The 18505-nt window shown below is 45.3% G+C and overlaps 1 protein-coding gene and 1 long non-coding RNA gene across 3 annotated transcripts; one reads left to right on the forward strand and one right to left on the reverse strand.

The window, feature by feature from the left end:
* Nucleotides 1-687: 687 nt before the first annotated feature.
* LOC128335437 (uncharacterized) lies at nt 688-2348 on the reverse strand. Its single transcript, XR_008311613.1, has 3 exons — nt 2240-2348; nt 1788-1852; nt 688-793 (listed from the first exon to the last, which is right to left on the reverse strand). It is a non-coding gene; the product is annotated as an uncharacterized LOC128335437 (long non-coding RNA).
* A 7512-nt stretch (nt 2349-9860) lies between these two features.
* On the forward strand, nt 9861-17206 carry AKAP14 (A-kinase anchoring protein 14). Of its 2 annotated transcripts, none has more exons than XM_053273362.1 (6): nt 9861-9969; nt 11010-11212; nt 11305-11402; nt 14077-14256; nt 15841-15893; nt 17033-17206. In XM_053273362.1, the coding sequence occupies exons 2-6, from the start codon at nt 11038-11040 to the stop codon at nt 17115-17117; spliced, it is 591 nt and encodes a 196-aa protein (XP_053129337.1). In that variant the 5' UTR covers nt 9861-9969; nt 11010-11037; the 3' UTR covers nt 17118-17206. The 2 variants fall into 2 exon arrangements, with proteins under 2 accessions (XP_053129337.1, XP_053129338.1); XM_053273363.1 differs by having other exon boundaries at nt 9862-9969; nt 11081-11212.
* Nucleotides 17207-18505: the final 1299 nt, after the last annotated feature.

The following is an 18505-nucleotide window of genomic DNA, read 5'->3' on the forward strand; positions in this document are numbered from 1 at the left end:
TACTGTGTGGGAGAATACAATAGTAAACCCCTCCTGTATTCTCCTCATAAAGCTCTGTGGTCGCCAGGAGTTGACACCAACTCGATGGCACACGTTACAACATGTAAAGCATGAATGCATATGATGGTCAGCTCCAGAAGGTGGTCTTGACAGCAGCTAACTAAAAAGCTCAATTTTTTCATTTCTAGTTTGCAAATGCCAAAATACAACTTTGATCATTAATATGCCATTAAAACTTAGGTCAGTATCTGCATAGCTAAGATTATGCAAGTGATGGTTTCAAAACATGGCTGCAAAAAACAAACAAACAAGGTAGGCAAATTTGGCACTTAATGACATGAAGTAAAAGCTTTGTGGTGTTTATTCTAATATTTATAGTGGCTATACCAGAGTGAATTATGTTGTTCACTGCAATTAAATATGTAGGATCCCACATCTTGATTACAAAGACGGTCTATGCTACAGAGAGTAGAAATAATAATAAAACTTTGTTAGCCGCCCCCCACCCCAATAACAAGTTGTTCTCTGGGTGGTCTATATACAGATCCCAGATCCTGGAAAGTCTGTACACAGATCCCACCTGGTAAATCAAGCACACTATAGGAGAGAAGCAAGGCTTTGCTGTGTGAAGAAGAACTGAGCCCAAACACATCTGTTTCGAGTCACTAGTCACTGAGTAGAGCTCATCCTGGATTCTAAACGTAGCCAAGCCAAATCAGAAGCAGGGAGGAGAGCATGGCTGTTGTAGAAAGAGTGCTTGTCGCTGTCTGGGCTCCACAAGTAGCACTGCGATCTGTAATGTCGGAAAGAACAGGAAGGTCAGTCTTCAGGCCCAGTCTGGGCTGCAGTTGAGAAATGCATAGTTCAGAAGGCAAAGGTCCAGCCACACATAGCAGAAGAACCTTCGCCTGGGCTTGCTGGATCAGGCTGTGCCAGTTAGTTCAGCATCCTTGTGACCAGCCAGGCATCTTTTGGAGCACACAAGCCATCCATGAGGACTATAGCCTTACCTCTGTGGTTGCTCTCCAGCCTCTGGTAACTACTGCCTCTGTGCACACGGATGTCCCATTAAGCTATCATGGCAAATGGATATTGACAAAGCCATTAAATTTCTGTTTTTAAAAAAGATCGAAGCTCGTGGCCATGGACACTTGCCTGGAGAACAGGATCATTTCAGCTGTCCCAAGGCCATGCTCTTCGCCGTGATAGGGGAATGGGGCTTCTGTGTTCATGAGCAGCCTACTTCTTAATATCAGACTTGGGGCAACAGGCAGGAAATAGGAGTTGCCCCAGTTTCCTGCTTGCTCCAAAAGACTGGCCACTATTAGAAATGATGCTAGGCTAATTAGACTTTGGGCTTGTCAAGCAAGCCAATCCTGGGTCATATACTGAGTCAGACCTTTGGTCTATCTAGCTCAGTATTGTCTGCACAGACTGGCAGCGGCTTCTCCAAGGTTGCAGGCAGGAGTCTCTCCCAGCCGTAGCTGGAGATGTTGTCAGAGATTGAGTGTGGGGCCTTCTGTATGCTAAACAGATGCTCTATCACTGAGCATCTACCATCCCCTTAGATAGGCTGCAGCAAAAAGCAGACATTCCCGAGATTGCTAGGTGACATGAGAAACACGTCTGATCCCAAACTGGGAGCTCAGAGCTCCCATCTGGACACTGACCAGAGGAAGTTGCCTCTCAAGCCCTCAGACCATGTCCTGGGACCCAGTTTAGAGGAGGTCTGAGGCTGCCTTCAAAATGGATTTTTATCTCACACCATGAATTTGTGAGTAACTCACCTCTCCAGATCACTTTAGATTTGACACTGGTCCAGTAGATATCACGGGACTGAGCAACTGTCGCCCTAGTTAAAAAGGGACAGGGCAACTGCTTATTGCATACAAGCATCTATACAGGGGTGAAGAAATGTTGGCTCCGGTTATCAGCCAGACAAAATATTTTACCCGTCCAACTATGCTGGTGCATTGCTCATCAGGACTTTTAGATATATTTCTATTAAAAACAAACCAACTATGATTGTTTGTCTCTGGCTTTTCTTTTTACTTTCTAAAAGGTAAAACTACTTCAGGGAAGAATAAAACCACAGCAAAATGTACGAAGGGGGCCTCATGTTCAATCTCCGGGCAATATTTCTGCCCACCTAATGACCTTTTTTTGCTTCCATGAGGGCTGCATTATCAAACAGACTTAAGGGAAGGCACCAATATTTTAAAGAGTATATGGAACTTACACAAATTTAATGACCTGGGGGCAGCCATTGCTGGGTGGGAGCCACGTGTACACCGTCTGTCTTGTTTTCAAATCGGTGTTAGAGTGAGTGATTGCGCCTTGAGGGTTTCCAGAGCACTGCAAAAGGAAACAGCTTAGGAACATAGGAAGCTGCCATATACTGAGTCGGTCTATCTAGCTCAGTATTGTCTTCACAGACTGGCAGCAGCTTCTCCAAGGCTGCAGGCAGGAATCTCTCTCAGCCCTATCTTGGAGAAGCCAGAGAGTGAACTTGAAACCTTCTGCTCTTCCCAAAGCAGCTCCATCCCCTCTAAGGGAAATATCTTACAGTGCTCACACATCAAGTCTCCCTTTCATATGCAACCAGGGTGGACCCTGCATAGCTAAGGGGACAAGTCATGCTTGCTACCACCAGACCAGCTCTCCTCTCTTGGTATTAAGGAAGCTTAAAGCTTTAAGAACCTTCCTTAAGCTCTCTCACATTTTAAATTTGGTGTGGGAAGCTGTATCTCACTGGCCACTATTGGTCTCAATGTATTTCATTTTTCTTGGCCCAAGATCCCAACCCTGCTCTGATTGTGAGTCTCCCAGCTTACTTAAAACTAAAGCATAACCTACTAGTCCTGCTTGTTTTTGAGAAGATCACACATGGCTGATGTGCCTTAAAAGACTGGCAAAGCATGTCATGCAAACACAAGCCCTAATAATACATTCTGTTCAACACTTGTACAATGAATGCACACAGGTATCCACACACTGAACTCAGATACAGCAACATATTCCCTATCTGTACCATGTAGCTGAGGGACCTGTACCCAAGTTCACTGTTTAAATGTAAGTGTATAGATATTTGTACACACCTACAGCATAATGTTTGAACGGGGTTGAAGTGTTTGGGTTTAACATCATGTAATTATTTACATTGACGTCATTTCAGGAAGACCTGGTTCATTCACTTACGAAGCTGCCTTTTACCAAGTCAGACAATGGGTTCACCTAGCACAGTGTTGTCTGCATTACATAAGAACAGCCCTGTTGGATCAGGCCCAAGGAAGCCCATCTAGTCCAGCATCCTGTTTCCCACAGTGGTCCACCAGATGTCTCTGGGGAGCCCACAGGCAAGAGGCATGTGCATGCCATCTCTCTTGCTGTCGCTGCCCTGCAACTGGTATTGAGAGGCATCCTACCTCCGAGGCTGAAGGAGGCCTATAGCCACCAGTCTAGTAGCCATTGATAGACATGTCCTCCCTGAATTTGTCTAAGCCCCTTTTAAAGCCATCCAAGCTAGTGGCCCACTGACTGGCAGTGGCTCTCTAGGGTTTCATAGAGAGTTAACACCTGCCCAGCTATACCTGGAAATGCCAAGGATTGAACCTGGCACCTTCTGCCTAAAATTCTGGCTTCCTAGCTTAAGAGAGTGTCGAGCACAGTCCTTCAGCCTAAGCACGTCATCATCACGAGGCGTTCGTGCGCTCTAAAGTCTGTTCTCCGTGGTCCAATCTCACGCACTCCTCCTTAAACGTTGGGTGAAAGAACAAATCAATACCAAGCGGAAGCCCTCGTTTTAAAGTTGTGCCTCTCAGACTGCGAACTGTTTTGCTCTAATTTGGTCTCGGGCGGGGAGCACTCTGGTTAAAACAAAAAGTTAGAGGCATGACAGCGTGTATCTTACCTGTAAGAATTTGGTGTTGTTGGGTGGAGTTTGCCAAAATCCCAGGGCAGCTGTGGAACCAAATGACCGCGCCTCCAACAACAGCCCTCTGTACGCAGAGCCAAGGATCTGGACTGGGGACAAAGGTATCAAAACGGTCCTGCCCAATCGCCATGGCCCTTGCTTGCCATGACTATGAAGCTATGAAGCAGTTTTTCCTTTTTGTTGACTACACTCCAGCTCCCAAACTCTTTCCTTCCAGCCCTCTTCCCAAGCAGACTGGGGTGCTACCTCCTAGCTCGTAGCTACCAGCCCTCAAAAGCCATGCTAGAAACATCTCATAGCCCCTAGTGACACTTTTTTTTGGCCATTAGCTACACCAGAAACTAGAGAAAGAAAGTCACTTCCTCACTGGAGGAGCAAGTCGCAAGATAAAACAATGGCTTTTGAGTGAAATCTTTCAACTTCAGAAAGAAGAGCTTACCAGTGAGCGGCTTTCCGTCTTGGAAGGAAGGTTTGTTAACCAGGAATTCATAGGGGGATGGACCCACCTGGGGCTGGACCCCAGAATGCACAGGCAACATAGTCTCGCAGACAGAGGCAGGCGCTCCTGTTGGAAAGGCATCGTATGAGCTGTGTACGGTCCAAAGGACGATGAAGCCAAAGAGGAGGGAGGGATTCCAGTGAGCCATCTCAAGGAGAGAAGGAGCTGCTTGTTCTGCCTCTCTCCTTTGATCAGCAGTGCATTCTTGGAGGCCCGGAGAACCTTTAAAATAAGAGGATAGGCTCTGATGAGTCATTGACCAGAACAAAATGCAAATTATGCCGAGTGCGGCCTCTGTTTGATTTACTGATTTTATTTGATTTGCCTGAATGGTCATTGGTCAGACCATTTGCCTGAATGGTCATCGGTCAGACCTTTCTTTACTCCCAGTTTCACCCTATTTCCCCCCAATCCCTTATTCTGTGTACAACCCCTGTTTCTTAATAAAGTCCATATACTTAGAAGTAGCTTCAGTCAGATTTCACAGGTTCTGGAGGGTGACTTGCAAAACCTTTCCCCATGTGCCTCGTAAGGTCATTCGCTACTGTTGAGTTGTTTTCAGAATAAAATCTTGTTGTTTAGAGCTGGGTTGTGTGGACTCTGGCTGTGTACCGTGCCTGTAAGTCCCAAGCCAGACAGTCCTAGGTTGTTGAAGCCATGTCTAAGCCTGGTTAGTGGCTTTAGATCAGTCTTCAACTGGTGGCAGCCTACCTTGAAGGAGCGGTGTGCTCCTAGATTTGGGATCAGAGCAATCGCTCTACTGAGAGTAGATTCCAGGCAAGCAGAGAGTCACCTCAGTTTAGTCACGACTCCACATTTTTGGAATTGCTGAACCTTGAGAAGATGAAATAGTTTTTATCAACCATCTCTTCAAAGTCCCACGCCACTGGCTTTTTTTCTAACCACCACCTGTGTTTGCTCTGTTGTCTGAGAAGAATAAATGCCCATTTGTTCTTAATCTTACTGAGAAGTTTCCAGTAAGGGAGAAATCGTGTTGGTTAGGAGTGAATATTAGACAGTTTTGTTTATTTATAAAAATATATTACAGAAAAGAAATTGCATAAGAAATATAATGAGAATGATTACAAAAATACATAAGAACATATAAATACAAATTGAGGTACAGGTCAGTACAGAAAAATATAACACATGGCATAATAATAGCCCTGAGCGAATACAGAGACATACCTGTCTACTTCAGAATACTTTTGAAATTGTATACTCTTCTGATCCTACATTATTGGAGGAGTTACCATATACTGAGTCTGACCCTTGGTCCATCTAGCTCAGTCTTGTCTACACAGACTGGCAGCGGCTTCTCCAAGGTTGCGGGCAGGAATCTCTCTCAGCCCTCTCTTGGAGATGCTGCCAGGGAAGGAACTTGGAACCTTCTGATGCTCTTCCTAGAGCGGCTCCATCCCAAGGGGAATAACTTGCAGTGCTCACACATCAAGTCTCCCATTCAAATGCAACCAGGGTGGACCCTGCTTAGCTAAGGGGATAAGTCATGCTTGCGACCACAACTCCAGCTCTCCTCTCCATCTGGCATCTGGCAACCATGCCCAAAACTTCCTCCACTTATTCTCCGGCAAAGTTTTTTTCTTCCAAAAACACTAAACCCTTTAATCTATTAATTACAAAATTAACTGAGGCTTCTATATTTGGTTCGTCTTTATCTGAATTTCCCCTGCTCTTTGAAGGAATCAAATTCAGAGAGATCTCAGGCTGTGGGCCACTTCCATCCTCAGAGTCACGATGCCTCTCAATATCAGTTTCAGGGAAGCAAGAGCAGGAGAGAGGGCATGCACAGACCTCTTGCCTCTGGGCTTCTCAGAGGCATCTGGTGGGCCACTGTGTGAAACAGGATGCTGGACTAGATGGGCTTCCTTGGGCCTGATCCAGCAGGGCTGCTCTTATATTCTATGGTTCTAAGTTCCCTCCCTGGCTTCTCCAAGATAGGGCTGAGTGAGACTCCTGCCTGCAACCTTGGAGAAGCTGCTGCCAGTCTGTGTAGACAGTACTGAGCTAGATGGACCAATGGTCTGATTCAGTAGAAGGCAGTTTCCTATGTTCCCAACCTTGGGTCCCTGAGTAGCATGTGTTCCCAGCGGGCATTTTGTCTAAACCCGCTAAAGTCTGATTCCTGAGCTGGGCTGGCAACATTCATCCTACATTCACCTGCTGCTGCTGCTACTTACTACAGTTAATAATATATGTATATGGTAAAGGTAGTGTGTTGTCAAGTTGATTTTGACTCTTGGTGCCCACAGAGCCCTGTGGTTTTCTTTGGTAGAATACAGGAGGGGTTTACCATTGCCTCCTCCTACACAGTGTGAGATGATGATGCCTTTTAGCATCTTCCTATATTGCTGCTGCCTGATATAGTACCAGCAGGGATTCGAACCAGCAAACTTCTGCTTGTTAGTCAAGCATTTCCCCGCTGCTCCACTTAAGGTGACTGCATGTATATAGTACTATATGTTTTATAGAACTATAATACAGTTCTATTAGTTTACTGCTTTTCAAGGAGGTTCTCTCAAGAAGGTTTACACAGAACAATAAATAATAAATAAAGAGGCTTCCCTGTTCCCAAAGGGCTCACAGTACAAGAAAGAAACAGAAGGCAGACGCCAGCAACAGCCACTGCAGGGTTGCTGTGCTGGGGACGGATAGGGCCAGTTGCCCTCCCCCTGCTAAATAGAAAAGAATCCCCACTTGACAAGGTGTGTGCTCACTTAGGCCCTGACATTTGTAAGCTACATTTGAAGTTGTGCAGAACATGACAGGGGGATGCAGGGCGAATTTTGCCTGCTCAGCTTGGGATCCTAGACCCTAGTGGGTGTGTTCAGGGCCCCAGACTTTGGTGGACCATGTGAAGTCACCCCCTGAAATGATTAAGGCAGCAATTTATAAACGATGATAGGACCAGAGACTCTGATCCGTGAAATTCATCGTGCTTCCTGCCTTTTGCAGAGGCTGAAGTCATCGTCTCTCGAAAGAGAAACCTCATCCGCTTACTTGGGGAAATCCAGAACAGCTTTGCAAAGGAAGTGCTTTGAACTTGCGAATCAATTAAAGCCCAAAGGAAGATTTCCTGTCACAAGCAGCAGCAGAAGAGAGGGAACAAACAACCCAGAGTCGATAACACATATAAACTCAAATGGCCTACTAAAAGCCATGGAAGCAGGGACCGTCTTGGCCATCTCTTCCCAAATGAGGACGACTGCTTTGTAAAATGTCTTGGCTGCCGATCTGTAAAGTGTACGGAAGAAGCAATAACCAAGGCTTCTTGACGCTACAGGCTTATGTTCTTTATGTTATATTATAGATGGTGTGAGAAAGTCCAACATCACTGTAACGCTAAAATGATAAAAATGAAATTACAATCCCAGAGCAAATCACCCCATCTCCATCTCCATCTCCATCTCCATCTCCATCTCACGCACACAGTGCTAAGGCAATGTGTGTCACAGAGTGTATTGGAGTGGGCTTTTAAAGCTGCAGTGAGGATAGTGGCAGAGACAGTGTCAAGGGTTCCTCTCAAATGCCCCGAAATGGCCCCAAACGGCACGACCTGGCATCTGGGAGGAAGGTAGGCCTGAGGAAGGAGCTCTCGCTGCCGTCTCAATGCTGGCGTGCAGATGCTCTGGGTGGGAAAAGCTGGTTACAAAACAAAGGCTGAGCAATGCAGCAAGCGTCTCCTGTGTGGGTTGCCTTGCTGAGCACACACATGTAATCAATAGGAACCATTTCTCTGAGAAGTGGTCTCCGAAAGATGGGTCACATGCCCCTTTGATTTGGGTGGTGGATGCAAGGCTGGCCATTGAGTTTTCGGCACCTTAGGTGGTTTGGTTTTGCCCCCCGCCAGCCAAGAACACTTTGAGTTCCGGGCTGGCCTGCTGGCCTTGGAAATCAAAGTCTGATTCCCAGCGAACAGCTATCCTGCTTGTTAGTTATTTGAGGTGGGGGCTGTTCCACCCAGGGTCCTGTATTCTTTTGTAAGGTTGTGGTGGGGGAGAGAGTGGGAGATTTTCAGTTGCTTCCTAATTGTGAAGAGCTGCGAGAAACTGAGAATCCGTATGTCCGTGGCTGGGAAAAGGTCCTATGTTTCCTATGTGTCGGGTCCAGTGCCCATCCAGTCCAGCATCCCGTTTCAGGCCTCTGAGAAGCCTACAGGCCAGAGCTGAGGGCAAGCCCTCTCTCTTGCTGTTGCTCCCCTGCAACTGGTATCTGGAGGCATCTTGCCTCTGAGGTGCCTGGAGTTGGCTACACACAGCCTTGTAGGAATAAGAGAAATGCGTATAGCTGTCACGCTAGATTGCTGAGAATGCTTTGCTTTGCTTTTTGCATGTCCGTTTTATGGAAACATGGGGACCATGTTTGTTCTGATCCTGTGTATGTTTTGTAGTTTGCTGTGCTATTCCTAGTATGCACCATAGGCTATGTAGTCTATATGACAAGTTCGAGTCTAGTATAACCCCAAACTCACGGGTGATGTTTATGCCACCCTGACCTTTTGGATGTTGTCCTATTTTTGGAAGTGTCCAGAAGAATACTTTCCGCACTGGAACAGGTCAAGGTGTGGGGAGGTGTGGGAGGGTGTGACAGAATGGGCCTTTGTTTGGCTTAAAAATGCATCCCAGTTTCATAACAGAACTTCCAAAAGCCAGTTTTGGCCTGGGCCTCTTGCTGTCCCTTTGTGAATTTTGTCCCTCTTGCTGTCCCTTTGTCACACTAGATTGCTGAGAACGCTTTGCCCGTGTTTGCCCCTCTCCTCAGTAGCCCCTTGGAGAGCTAGTCTTGTGGTAGCAAGCAGCAAGCATGACTTGCCCCCTTAGCTAAGCAGGGTCCACCCTGGTTGCATATGAATGGGAGACTAGAAGTGTGAGCACTAGAAGATCTTTCCCTCAGGGGATGGAACCGCTCTGGGAAGAGCAGAAGGTTCCAAGTTCCCTCCCTGGCAGCATCTCCAAGATAGGGCTGAGAGAGACTCCTGCCTGCTTAGCTTAGGGGACAAGTCATGCTTGCTACCACAAGACCAGCAAGCCCTGGTAGCATCTCCAGGTAGGGCTGAGAGAGACTCCTGCCTGAAACCTTGGAGAGCTGCTGCCAGCTAGTGTAGACAATGCTAAGCTAAATGGACCAATGAATTGACTCAGTATATGGCAGCTTTGTGCATTCATATTAAAGAGAAAGAGTATGCTGAAGGACCTCGTATCCTGTCCTGCTCCCAAATGTGAAAACAACAGAAACTCAGCAACAATCCCTTGCCGGCCTCTCGCTGTCTCATGAAAACATTTGCTATGCATCATGTGCACAAAGAGCTGGTCTGTAGCAGTGCTTCCCCTTTAAGTGCAACGGAATGCCTCTACCTGAGCGCTGCGGTTCTATTGGCTGAACTGTGGTTGCCCGGGTGACGATTGTGACCAAACACTTGTCGCAGAAGCATGCAAGCCAGCTGCTTAATGAGCCCTGGGAACCCGTATCCTGGGGGGAATAGAGTAAATCCCATTTGCAAGGGACAAAACTATGGAAGGTACGTAGGTGGAGGCAGGTGTTTAAGTCCCCAGGCTGCTTCTGTTGGCATAGAAAGACTCCTGGGCTTAATCCAGGGTTCCTTGGTTATTTTAAGAGCAGCAGCCCCTAATTTCCGGTCGCAGGGACTGCAAATTTATTACCAATCACAGAAGAGTGTACAGAAAATGCAGGACTGAAGGAATGCAAAGGCATGAGCTAGTCCATGTATTTCATTCTTTCTTCACACACACAACATTTTCAGGCATACACCTAAAGTGCGGACTTGAAATGTGTGAAGGCAACAAGCATGGGTTGCAGATTCAGGGATCAGGAGCGGTTCATCTGAATGAGCCAGGGGTGGGTGGGTACCAGAGGAGTTTGCTCCTCTCTCTTGGTTGCTCCTCTCTCTCTCACCCCACCCGAGAGCTGCATGGCTCTATTTGGAGAATGTTCTACCTACAGGCACTTTTCTTCATATTTTAAACAGCTCTTTATGCATCTTTAATCTAGCTGTTTACATATACCCTCCTATCTACCCGACGTCTCTTAGAGAGGCCTCCGTGCCCTGCATTGCTTATTGATCTTTCCCGGGATTAGCAGCAGGAGCAAAATAAATGACACAGAATCAGATCTATGCACTTGATTTTCAGTGCACGCAGCCCTTTTCTGGGGCAGCCCTTTTATGAGGCAAGGCAAAGCTTCCACCTCAGGCAGCAAATTGTTGGGGTGCCGTCAAAGCAGCTTTTTTGGGATGGATCGGACCCTGGCACCCTTGCAAGGAGTGCTTCTCCTCACACTCCTAGCAAACTCCTAGCAAACCTTACAAGAAGCACAAGAGGAGGCTGCTGGCACCTTCCCCACACACCCCTGCCCCACTTTCAAAGCTTGCAAAGGTTTGTTTTAAAAGGCTATCCCCCTGCTAAATGAGCAAAGAGGTGCCTTCTAAAGTGGTGACTCTCTTATATTTAGCAGGGGGAGAGCAACTGACCTATCCATCCCCAGCACAGCATCCCTCCAGTGTCTGTCTGCTGCTGGTATCTACCTTATGTTTCTTTTTAGACGGTGAGCCCTTTGGGGACAGGGCCCCATGGCACCTTATAATTCTGTGCCACCATATTCTTTTCTTCAAGAGGTGATGACAATGGACTTGGAAGAAAAAGAGGACGGTCTGGAAGCCCTAAAAAATAAAGCACAACTGATCGCCAATGACATCATCAAAGAGGCCTTGGAGACTCTAAGAGAGCTCCAGAAGAAAGAGGCAGGTATTTTGCGGGCGCGTTTGTCATGCATGTGAAACCTTTTGGAGGGTATGAAATCCAGCTGTGCTGGGGATTAATCCATGTCCCCCCTTCAGCTGCAGCGGCCAAGTACAAAGTCAACAATATTACATGGTCGACATGCAAGGATTTCACAGTAGGAAAAGGACTGCTGCAGATTGAAGAATATTTAAACGTAAGTTGAAGAGCTGATATTTAAGGGTGCATTTTAGCGTCAAGCCAAAATCACTTACCTTCTGTGTATATTAAATGGTTAGAAACTGGCTGGAAATAGGCCTGTAGCCAAAAAGTAGGGATAATTTGCAAGTGACCGAAGATGATCCATTTAATGTATGAAATCTGTTTATTTTATTAAATAATGAGGCTCTAAATGCAATCAGTGTGTTGAGCCTAATAGTGTTCTGCGGGGAGAGCTGGTGCCCGCTCTCCCTGCAGACGATCAGGGGGCTAGCCCTGGCAGCTGGATCGGCTGCCCACATGATTACCAGCTTCGTCACGGAGCTGGTTGGGGCTGTGGAAGTCCCAGAATGCCCTGTGCTAAGTCCCCAGAATGTGGGGGTAACTGGGAGCCTGAGTAGCAGTGCTGTATGCATTTTAACCGTGTTCAGCTTAAACTAGTTACAGCTTAGGCCACATTCGCACGTCACGTGGAACCATGGGTCCAATGGACCCGCGGTTTCACTCCCCACCCACCCTCTGCTTTCCTGTCCACTTTTGGATGACAGGGAGAGCGTCCTCTCTGCAGTCAGCAAGACAGCAGAGAGGAGGGGAAACTAGCTGTGTGGGCTGTCCTTGCTTGGAGGACAGCTCACACAGCCAATCACGAAGGGAGAGAAGGAGGAGCTTCCTCCCTCAACTCCAGTCCAGCCAAATGCAGCCTCCAGTTTTGCATTCAGATGGAATGGAGGCTCAGTAGACCCTTGGTTTTGAGCAGCAAAACTCACTACAAACCTAGAGCTCAGACTGGAGTCTCCCACACGAAACCTTGTGTCATGCAATGGATAGTGCCAGAGTTGCATGTGTTCGGATGTAACAGTAAGGAAACCGCAGGTCCCTGAAACACCAGATCTCTGTTATGGGTGAATGCAGCCTTAGAATGCTTCTCCTCTGCTTATTGATATAACCATGGTTAGCTGGGCTGGGTGTGACATAATTTTGTTTTCTAGAAAGAGAAGCATTGCTAGCCAGTAATGATAGGTTTCACACACGAGCACTGTGTGATAGTCATTGTTTGCATGATTTTCAAGATCCCGATACCTGGAGGCTGGTAAGTTAGCCAGTCATTGATGACTGTTAAGGTTAATGTTTTTGTTAATGTTTCCAATACAGGACTACTGGCATCCCTAGGCCTTCATCCCACCGGAATCACAGAATACTCTGGTAGGGAGGGAGAAGGGAAAGGAATTGGGAGCTCATGATCACCACCTTGGTTTCACCATTGGTTAAAATAACTGGTTTGATCTGGGCCAGAGCTTGTTTCCATTAGCTGAAAATAATTATGGGTGCCAGAAAATATGAAAGGGTAACACCTCTCCTACAGCCATTACACTGGTTGCCTATTCGCTACCAAGTTCAATTTAAGGTCCTGGTTTTGACCTTCAAAGTCTTACGGGGTTTGGCACATGTTTTACCTACAGACCCGCCTCTCCCATCTATTTACATCCCGTCCGGTCAGATGTGCTCAGATGGCCCTTTTGTCGGTCCCCGATTTCCAAGAGGTTCAGGGCACTAGGACCCGTGAAAGGGCCTTTTCGGTTGCCACCCCACTTCTCTGGAATTCCCTTCCCCTGCAGATTCATTTAGTTCCTTCCTTGGTGATTTTAAAATTTTTATTGAAGACTTTTCTTTTTCGCCAGGCTTTTACCCTGTAGTTTATCTATTCCCCCCCGCCCCGTTAGTCACTTTAGTTTTATTTAGAATGTAATTTTAATGCTGTCTTGTTTTGCATGTTTTTGTACACCGCCCAGAGTCTTCAGAGTGGGTGGTATATCAAATGTTTCAAATAAGTAAATAAAATGAATGAATGAATGAATGAATGAAGGACAAATGGCATCCCATAAGGGACAGACAGTTTTGAGCTGAAATAAGGGACGTCCCTGCTCATAACAGACTGTTGGTGACACCAGCTGACATACAGAGCAAGAATGCACCGGAGCAGCCTAACAGAATTTCCCAACCAACTGCCCCGGTACAGCAAGGAAGGGACAATCTTTTGATGCCCTCCCCTTCCCCAGGAAGCTCTCCGTTCCACCTGTAAATATGTCCCAACCCTCAACCCTCAGGGACATATTTTCAGGTGGCACAGAGGGCTTCCTGGGGAAGGGGAGGCCGTCAAAACCCACCACTTTCCCTCTTGCACTGGCGCAGTGAGTTGGGAAGTTCTGTTAGGCTGCTTTCTTGCAGCACCCGTGTGCAGTCCTTGCTCTGTGTGCGAGCCGCTGGTTTTCTACATGCAGGAACCTTTCCTTCCATGGACAAACGGTTTGTCGTGTGAGCTCATGACTACAGTCTGAAGTAGTACAGTGTGACAGAGGTTAGCCACCTCAGAGAGGACTGAGACATAAGGTACAGATTCAGTCCACTATCCCATAGGCCTTTCGTCAAAGTCCTCTCCCTTCTGGGTGCCTTGCTGCTCTTCCAGATATATTTTCGTGTACATGATTCCTACCATGATCAGGAAGCCTTTCCATGCCTCATGTAGAAGGAGCCAATAGGGCTTACTCTCAGGTAAGCACACAAGTCTTGACAACATCAGTGGGACTCAGGCATCCGTTTTGCTGGACCAAAGATCAAGGTAAGCACATGCATGTACTAATGGAACACAGCATGGCTTTATGCTTATTCCACAGACATGGGAGCTTCATGAGAGCTGGTTACACTGGACGAACTATTTGTGTGACGAAGAACTAGAGTACAGTACAAGATACCACTATCGGGTACGCTTCAGCATCCCGACCTGTAGGAAACCCATCCCACGAGCAACCGCAAATGTTTATTTCATCATAGAGATTTCCAAAATTAAGCCACCGGTAAGTATTTAGACTCTGCCAGGAGTATCTCCTCCAGATACAAATCAACTCAGACCATGAGTAGGGTGTCTTCATCTTGGTGTACCATAATGGAGATCTAGCTGAACGTCTTGGGTCAGGAGCAGCTCCAGAACTACTAGCCTGGGGGAGCGAAAGAGTAGCAGAGAACTTCATTTGGGAAGTGAGGATTTTGCAATACATTAAATATTTATAGAAGATAATGTAATCAATGAATCTCCTTGCCTGCCGGTTGCTGCTGGGGTAGAATAAGTGATTAGGCAACAGAAGCTTTTTAAAATAATTAACTCAAGCTATAGGACTGTCATATATGACAACAGTATTGTCTCTACTTTACTTTGCTGTAGAATTCCAGGCTGGTGGATTGTGGGGAATAGGGAATATGGTGGGGGGGGGCACCCACAAACCCCTTTGAGTCACTTCTGTTTTGGATCCAGACATTTGATCATTTGCAAGAGTCTCCTCTCCTCCTTTGGGTTGGTAACACAACTGAGAGCAGGTGATAAGCTTGTTGTAACAGCAGAAACCAGAAGAGGCCTTTGTCTTGGGATTTTATGCCCTTTGCACACACCTAAGGGAGGTAACCTGTCAGTATCTCCCCTGATGTGAACCTTTGCTGCTGGGGCTCTAGGTAAACTAATACCACCATCTGGGCAGGGCAAACCAGAGGAGGAGAGGGAAAGACCTATGCAGCTGGCCCGATCCTGTGCAGCTATTGAATTCACTCTCCCCAAGTGCATGAGATTGCACCCAAGGGAAATGGGAAATGTACTGAGGTGGGTGGAGGGAGAGGAAGAAAAGTGAGTCTGCATTATCAGGAATGACTCTTTATAACTTTGTAACTTACTGCATAGCTGCAGAAAGTTACAACCTCTGCAGCCATTAGGAAGAAACATAGGAAGCTGCCTTATTTCTTATTCCATCTAGCTTAATATTGTCCGCACAGATTGGCAATGGCTTCTCCAAGGATATGGGCAGGAGTCTCTCCCAGCCTTATCTTGGAGGTGCCAGGGAGGAACTTGGAACCTTCTGCATGCAAGCATGCAGGTGATCTTCCCAGAGTGACCCTATCCCTAAGGGGAATATCTTACAGTGCTCACACATCCAATGTTCAGATGCACCAGCGTGGCCCCTGCTTAGCAAAGCAGACAATTCATGCTTGCTTCCACAGGACCAGATCTCCTCCCTTCTTGTTTTAGTGTAAGACCACAGTTTTGGTAGGAAAGCCTTTTGCTGTTTTACTTGCATGTATCACTATATTAATAAGATTATCCATTTTGTATCTAGTCCCTCTTGCTATTTTTTTTAAAGTAGAATTTGAAGAAACAAACACCGTACAAAGCCAGGATGGAAAGAAGAGTGAATCATAAGTATGGCTCCAATTCTATGGAACTCAGTTCCAAGAAGCGTTAATTAGTACTTGCTATTTACTGTCAGCATCTTTTTGCTTTTCCTAAGATGTTCTTAGTGTCCATGAAAAAGTCATATTTAGTCAGTTTCTTTTTAACAAAACAGAAATCTGCCCGTTTAAAGCATTTTAACAGTCTTGTTTTCTATCTGATACAGACATTCCCTGTTGAAGTATTCTTTGTGGTGGAGACAAATAAGCTCATTCATAGGTATTTTCTGTGATTTATCACATAAGTGCCAAATAATGTGGTGTTACAGTCTTACTGTACCGGTCACTTCACTTCAGGGTTAAAACCTTAAACATGTGAGTCTCAGAGAGGATGGGTCAAAGATGAGAATTCATTTTTAAAGCAATGGCAATAAGCATACCATATCAAGAGGTATTTGGTTTTTTTTGCATGTGATGTTACTAGTTTCATGCATTTTTTTCTGCCTATGGCTTTTCACACAGACATCAGTTTCAAACAATTTCCTGACCTATTCCTGAAAACCCCGTCTACTCTCCACCCAGATTCCCAGACCAACTGACAAATCTTAACCCCTTTCCCCCAACATCCTGACTACACTTCACTACTGAATCAAGTTTCAGAAATTCTGCTTAGATGCTTTGCCATGGATAATAAAATCTATTTATCCCAGATGAACCCCCTAGGAGCAATTTTTCTTTACATAGATCAAATTGATTTGCATCTAGGGCTGCTAATTACCAGGGGTTGGGGCCGGCAGTGGGGAGAGGCCAAGCTTGGTCATATGCTTCTAAAGCAACTTGATATGCAAAAACCAGGTTTTCACTGACAAACATTATCCTCTGCTAAGATCTGAAGATATAACAGGCATAGTGAAATAACTTCCTAATTATGGCTATTAATTGACAAGGGGGGACGTGCAACCCAATGTTGCATGTATATATACACAATGTTATATACCTACACACACACACACACTGTTGCACAATATATCCCAGGCCCCTAGCGTGAGAATTCCTTGCTCAGAGCTCCAGTCAGAAAAAGAACTTTGTGGGGCCTTTTTAGGGATTGTGGTGGAATTGGAAGGAAGTTTTGGAAGAAGGCAAGGCTGAAAGGAACCTTTTGGCTATATACAACTGGTAATATTGTATATTACTAACTGGTGACAGGTAATAAAATAAGATCAATCTTATTTATTTATTATTTCTCTGTGTAAACCACCCTGAGCCATTTTTGGAAGGGCGGTGTAGAAATCAAATAAATAAATCAATATTTGACAGCGTGGTTTTTTGTTTTAAGCTTAATCAAAATGTTGGGTTGCTTTAAATTCCTGCTTATATTTATATATTAGATATAATTGCCCTCATTCTTTCTCTGCGTAGGCCAGGAGAGTCCCGCTTTAAAGAAAAGTGGCTGAAGGACGTAATTGAAAGCAAAATCTACATGATGAAGGCTATTGGCTTTTAGTGCCATGAAGAGATTTTAAATTTGCAACCATTGTATTTATGTCTGTTTCCTGCTTCTTTTTGGTAAATTAAAAATGATGTAAATCTCTAGCCTGATGGTCACTTTTTGGTCTTTCTGCTTCTCTTTTAACTAGCTAATTCATTGATAGTGAAGTAGTGAGAATATTAAAAATGTTGATTTTTATATAGAGAGAGAATGCAGCACGCATACATGCACCCCCCAAAAAAGCATCAAGGCCCTTAACCTTGTTGGTTCTAGATTATGAAATCAGAGATCCTCATTTACTGAAATATTTGAGTCCATATAGAAACAAAAATAGCAGTGCCTTTACAGAGTGCATATTAGCATAATGATGTGTCCCCTTTTCTAAGGGGATACACCAGGGGTATTGGTCTGTATTCAATATCTGCCTTTTGGCCCCAGGCCATAATTCCAAAGTTGTGGATTAAATTAAATCTCCTTTAAAAACCATCACTGTTGCTGCAGTGAGGAGATGGTGTTTTCCTTCTCTGTTGCCCTTGAATCTATGTGATTTTTTTTTCACCTCTCCTAATGTAATGCAGTTTGTAGTACTGTTCTTTCTCTGTTTTTGTAGTTATTTTTTAAAAAATTCTATAAACTACCTGGAGCATCTTAAAGCACAAAAACAAGGTAAAAATAAAATATTATTATAGTCAATTTCAAAGAAAGCAAAAGAACTTACTGTTTCTCTGAAATTGACTACAATATTTGCTTTTACTCTGCTTTTCTGCTTTAAAAATGCTCAAAGCAGTTTATACAATAAAAATAGAAATGCAACTGAATTAAAATGGCAAACCAACGATGTAGAAAACAACACATGCAGGAATCAGGTGCACTCAGGGAAACAATTTATTTAAAAAAATATTTTTCCAGAAATACATAGTTTTGGAGGTATAGTGAGGGATACTTAGAATGCAGTAGACCAGGGCTTCTCAAAGTTGGATCCCCAGATGTCACTGGACTACAATTCACATCATCCCCCAATGGCCTTTTGGCCACTGTGGCTGGGGATGATGGGATTTTGAGAATCCCTGTAGCAGATAAAGCTTCCCTCTCCCGTCCAACGCTGGGGTTTCCCGGTGGGTCCACCTCTCCTTTTTTTCAGATCACAGCTCCTCATGCTGCAGAGGGCATTCACAAGGTCCCCCAAACTTCAGGAATGATTTGTCAGGTAGCACAAGAGAATTTCAGAAGGCAGAAAGTCTTAGTAGTATCTTTGTGTGGCTCACCACAAACGCCAGGATTCCAAGGACTAGCAGAATACTGGTTAAGTTGAAGAAATCCAACCCCAGCTATTAATAGTTAAAAACCCACCCTAGTATTTATGCCATCACAGCAGAAGGTATCCACGCCTCCATCCCATTTAC

The sequence above is a fragment of the Hemicordylus capensis genome, chromosome 11 (assembly GCF_027244095.1).
Source record: "Hemicordylus capensis ecotype Gifberg chromosome 11, rHemCap1.1.pri, whole genome shotgun sequence".
Lineage (NCBI taxonomy): Eukaryota > Metazoa > Chordata > Lepidosauria > Squamata > Cordylidae > Hemicordylus > Hemicordylus capensis.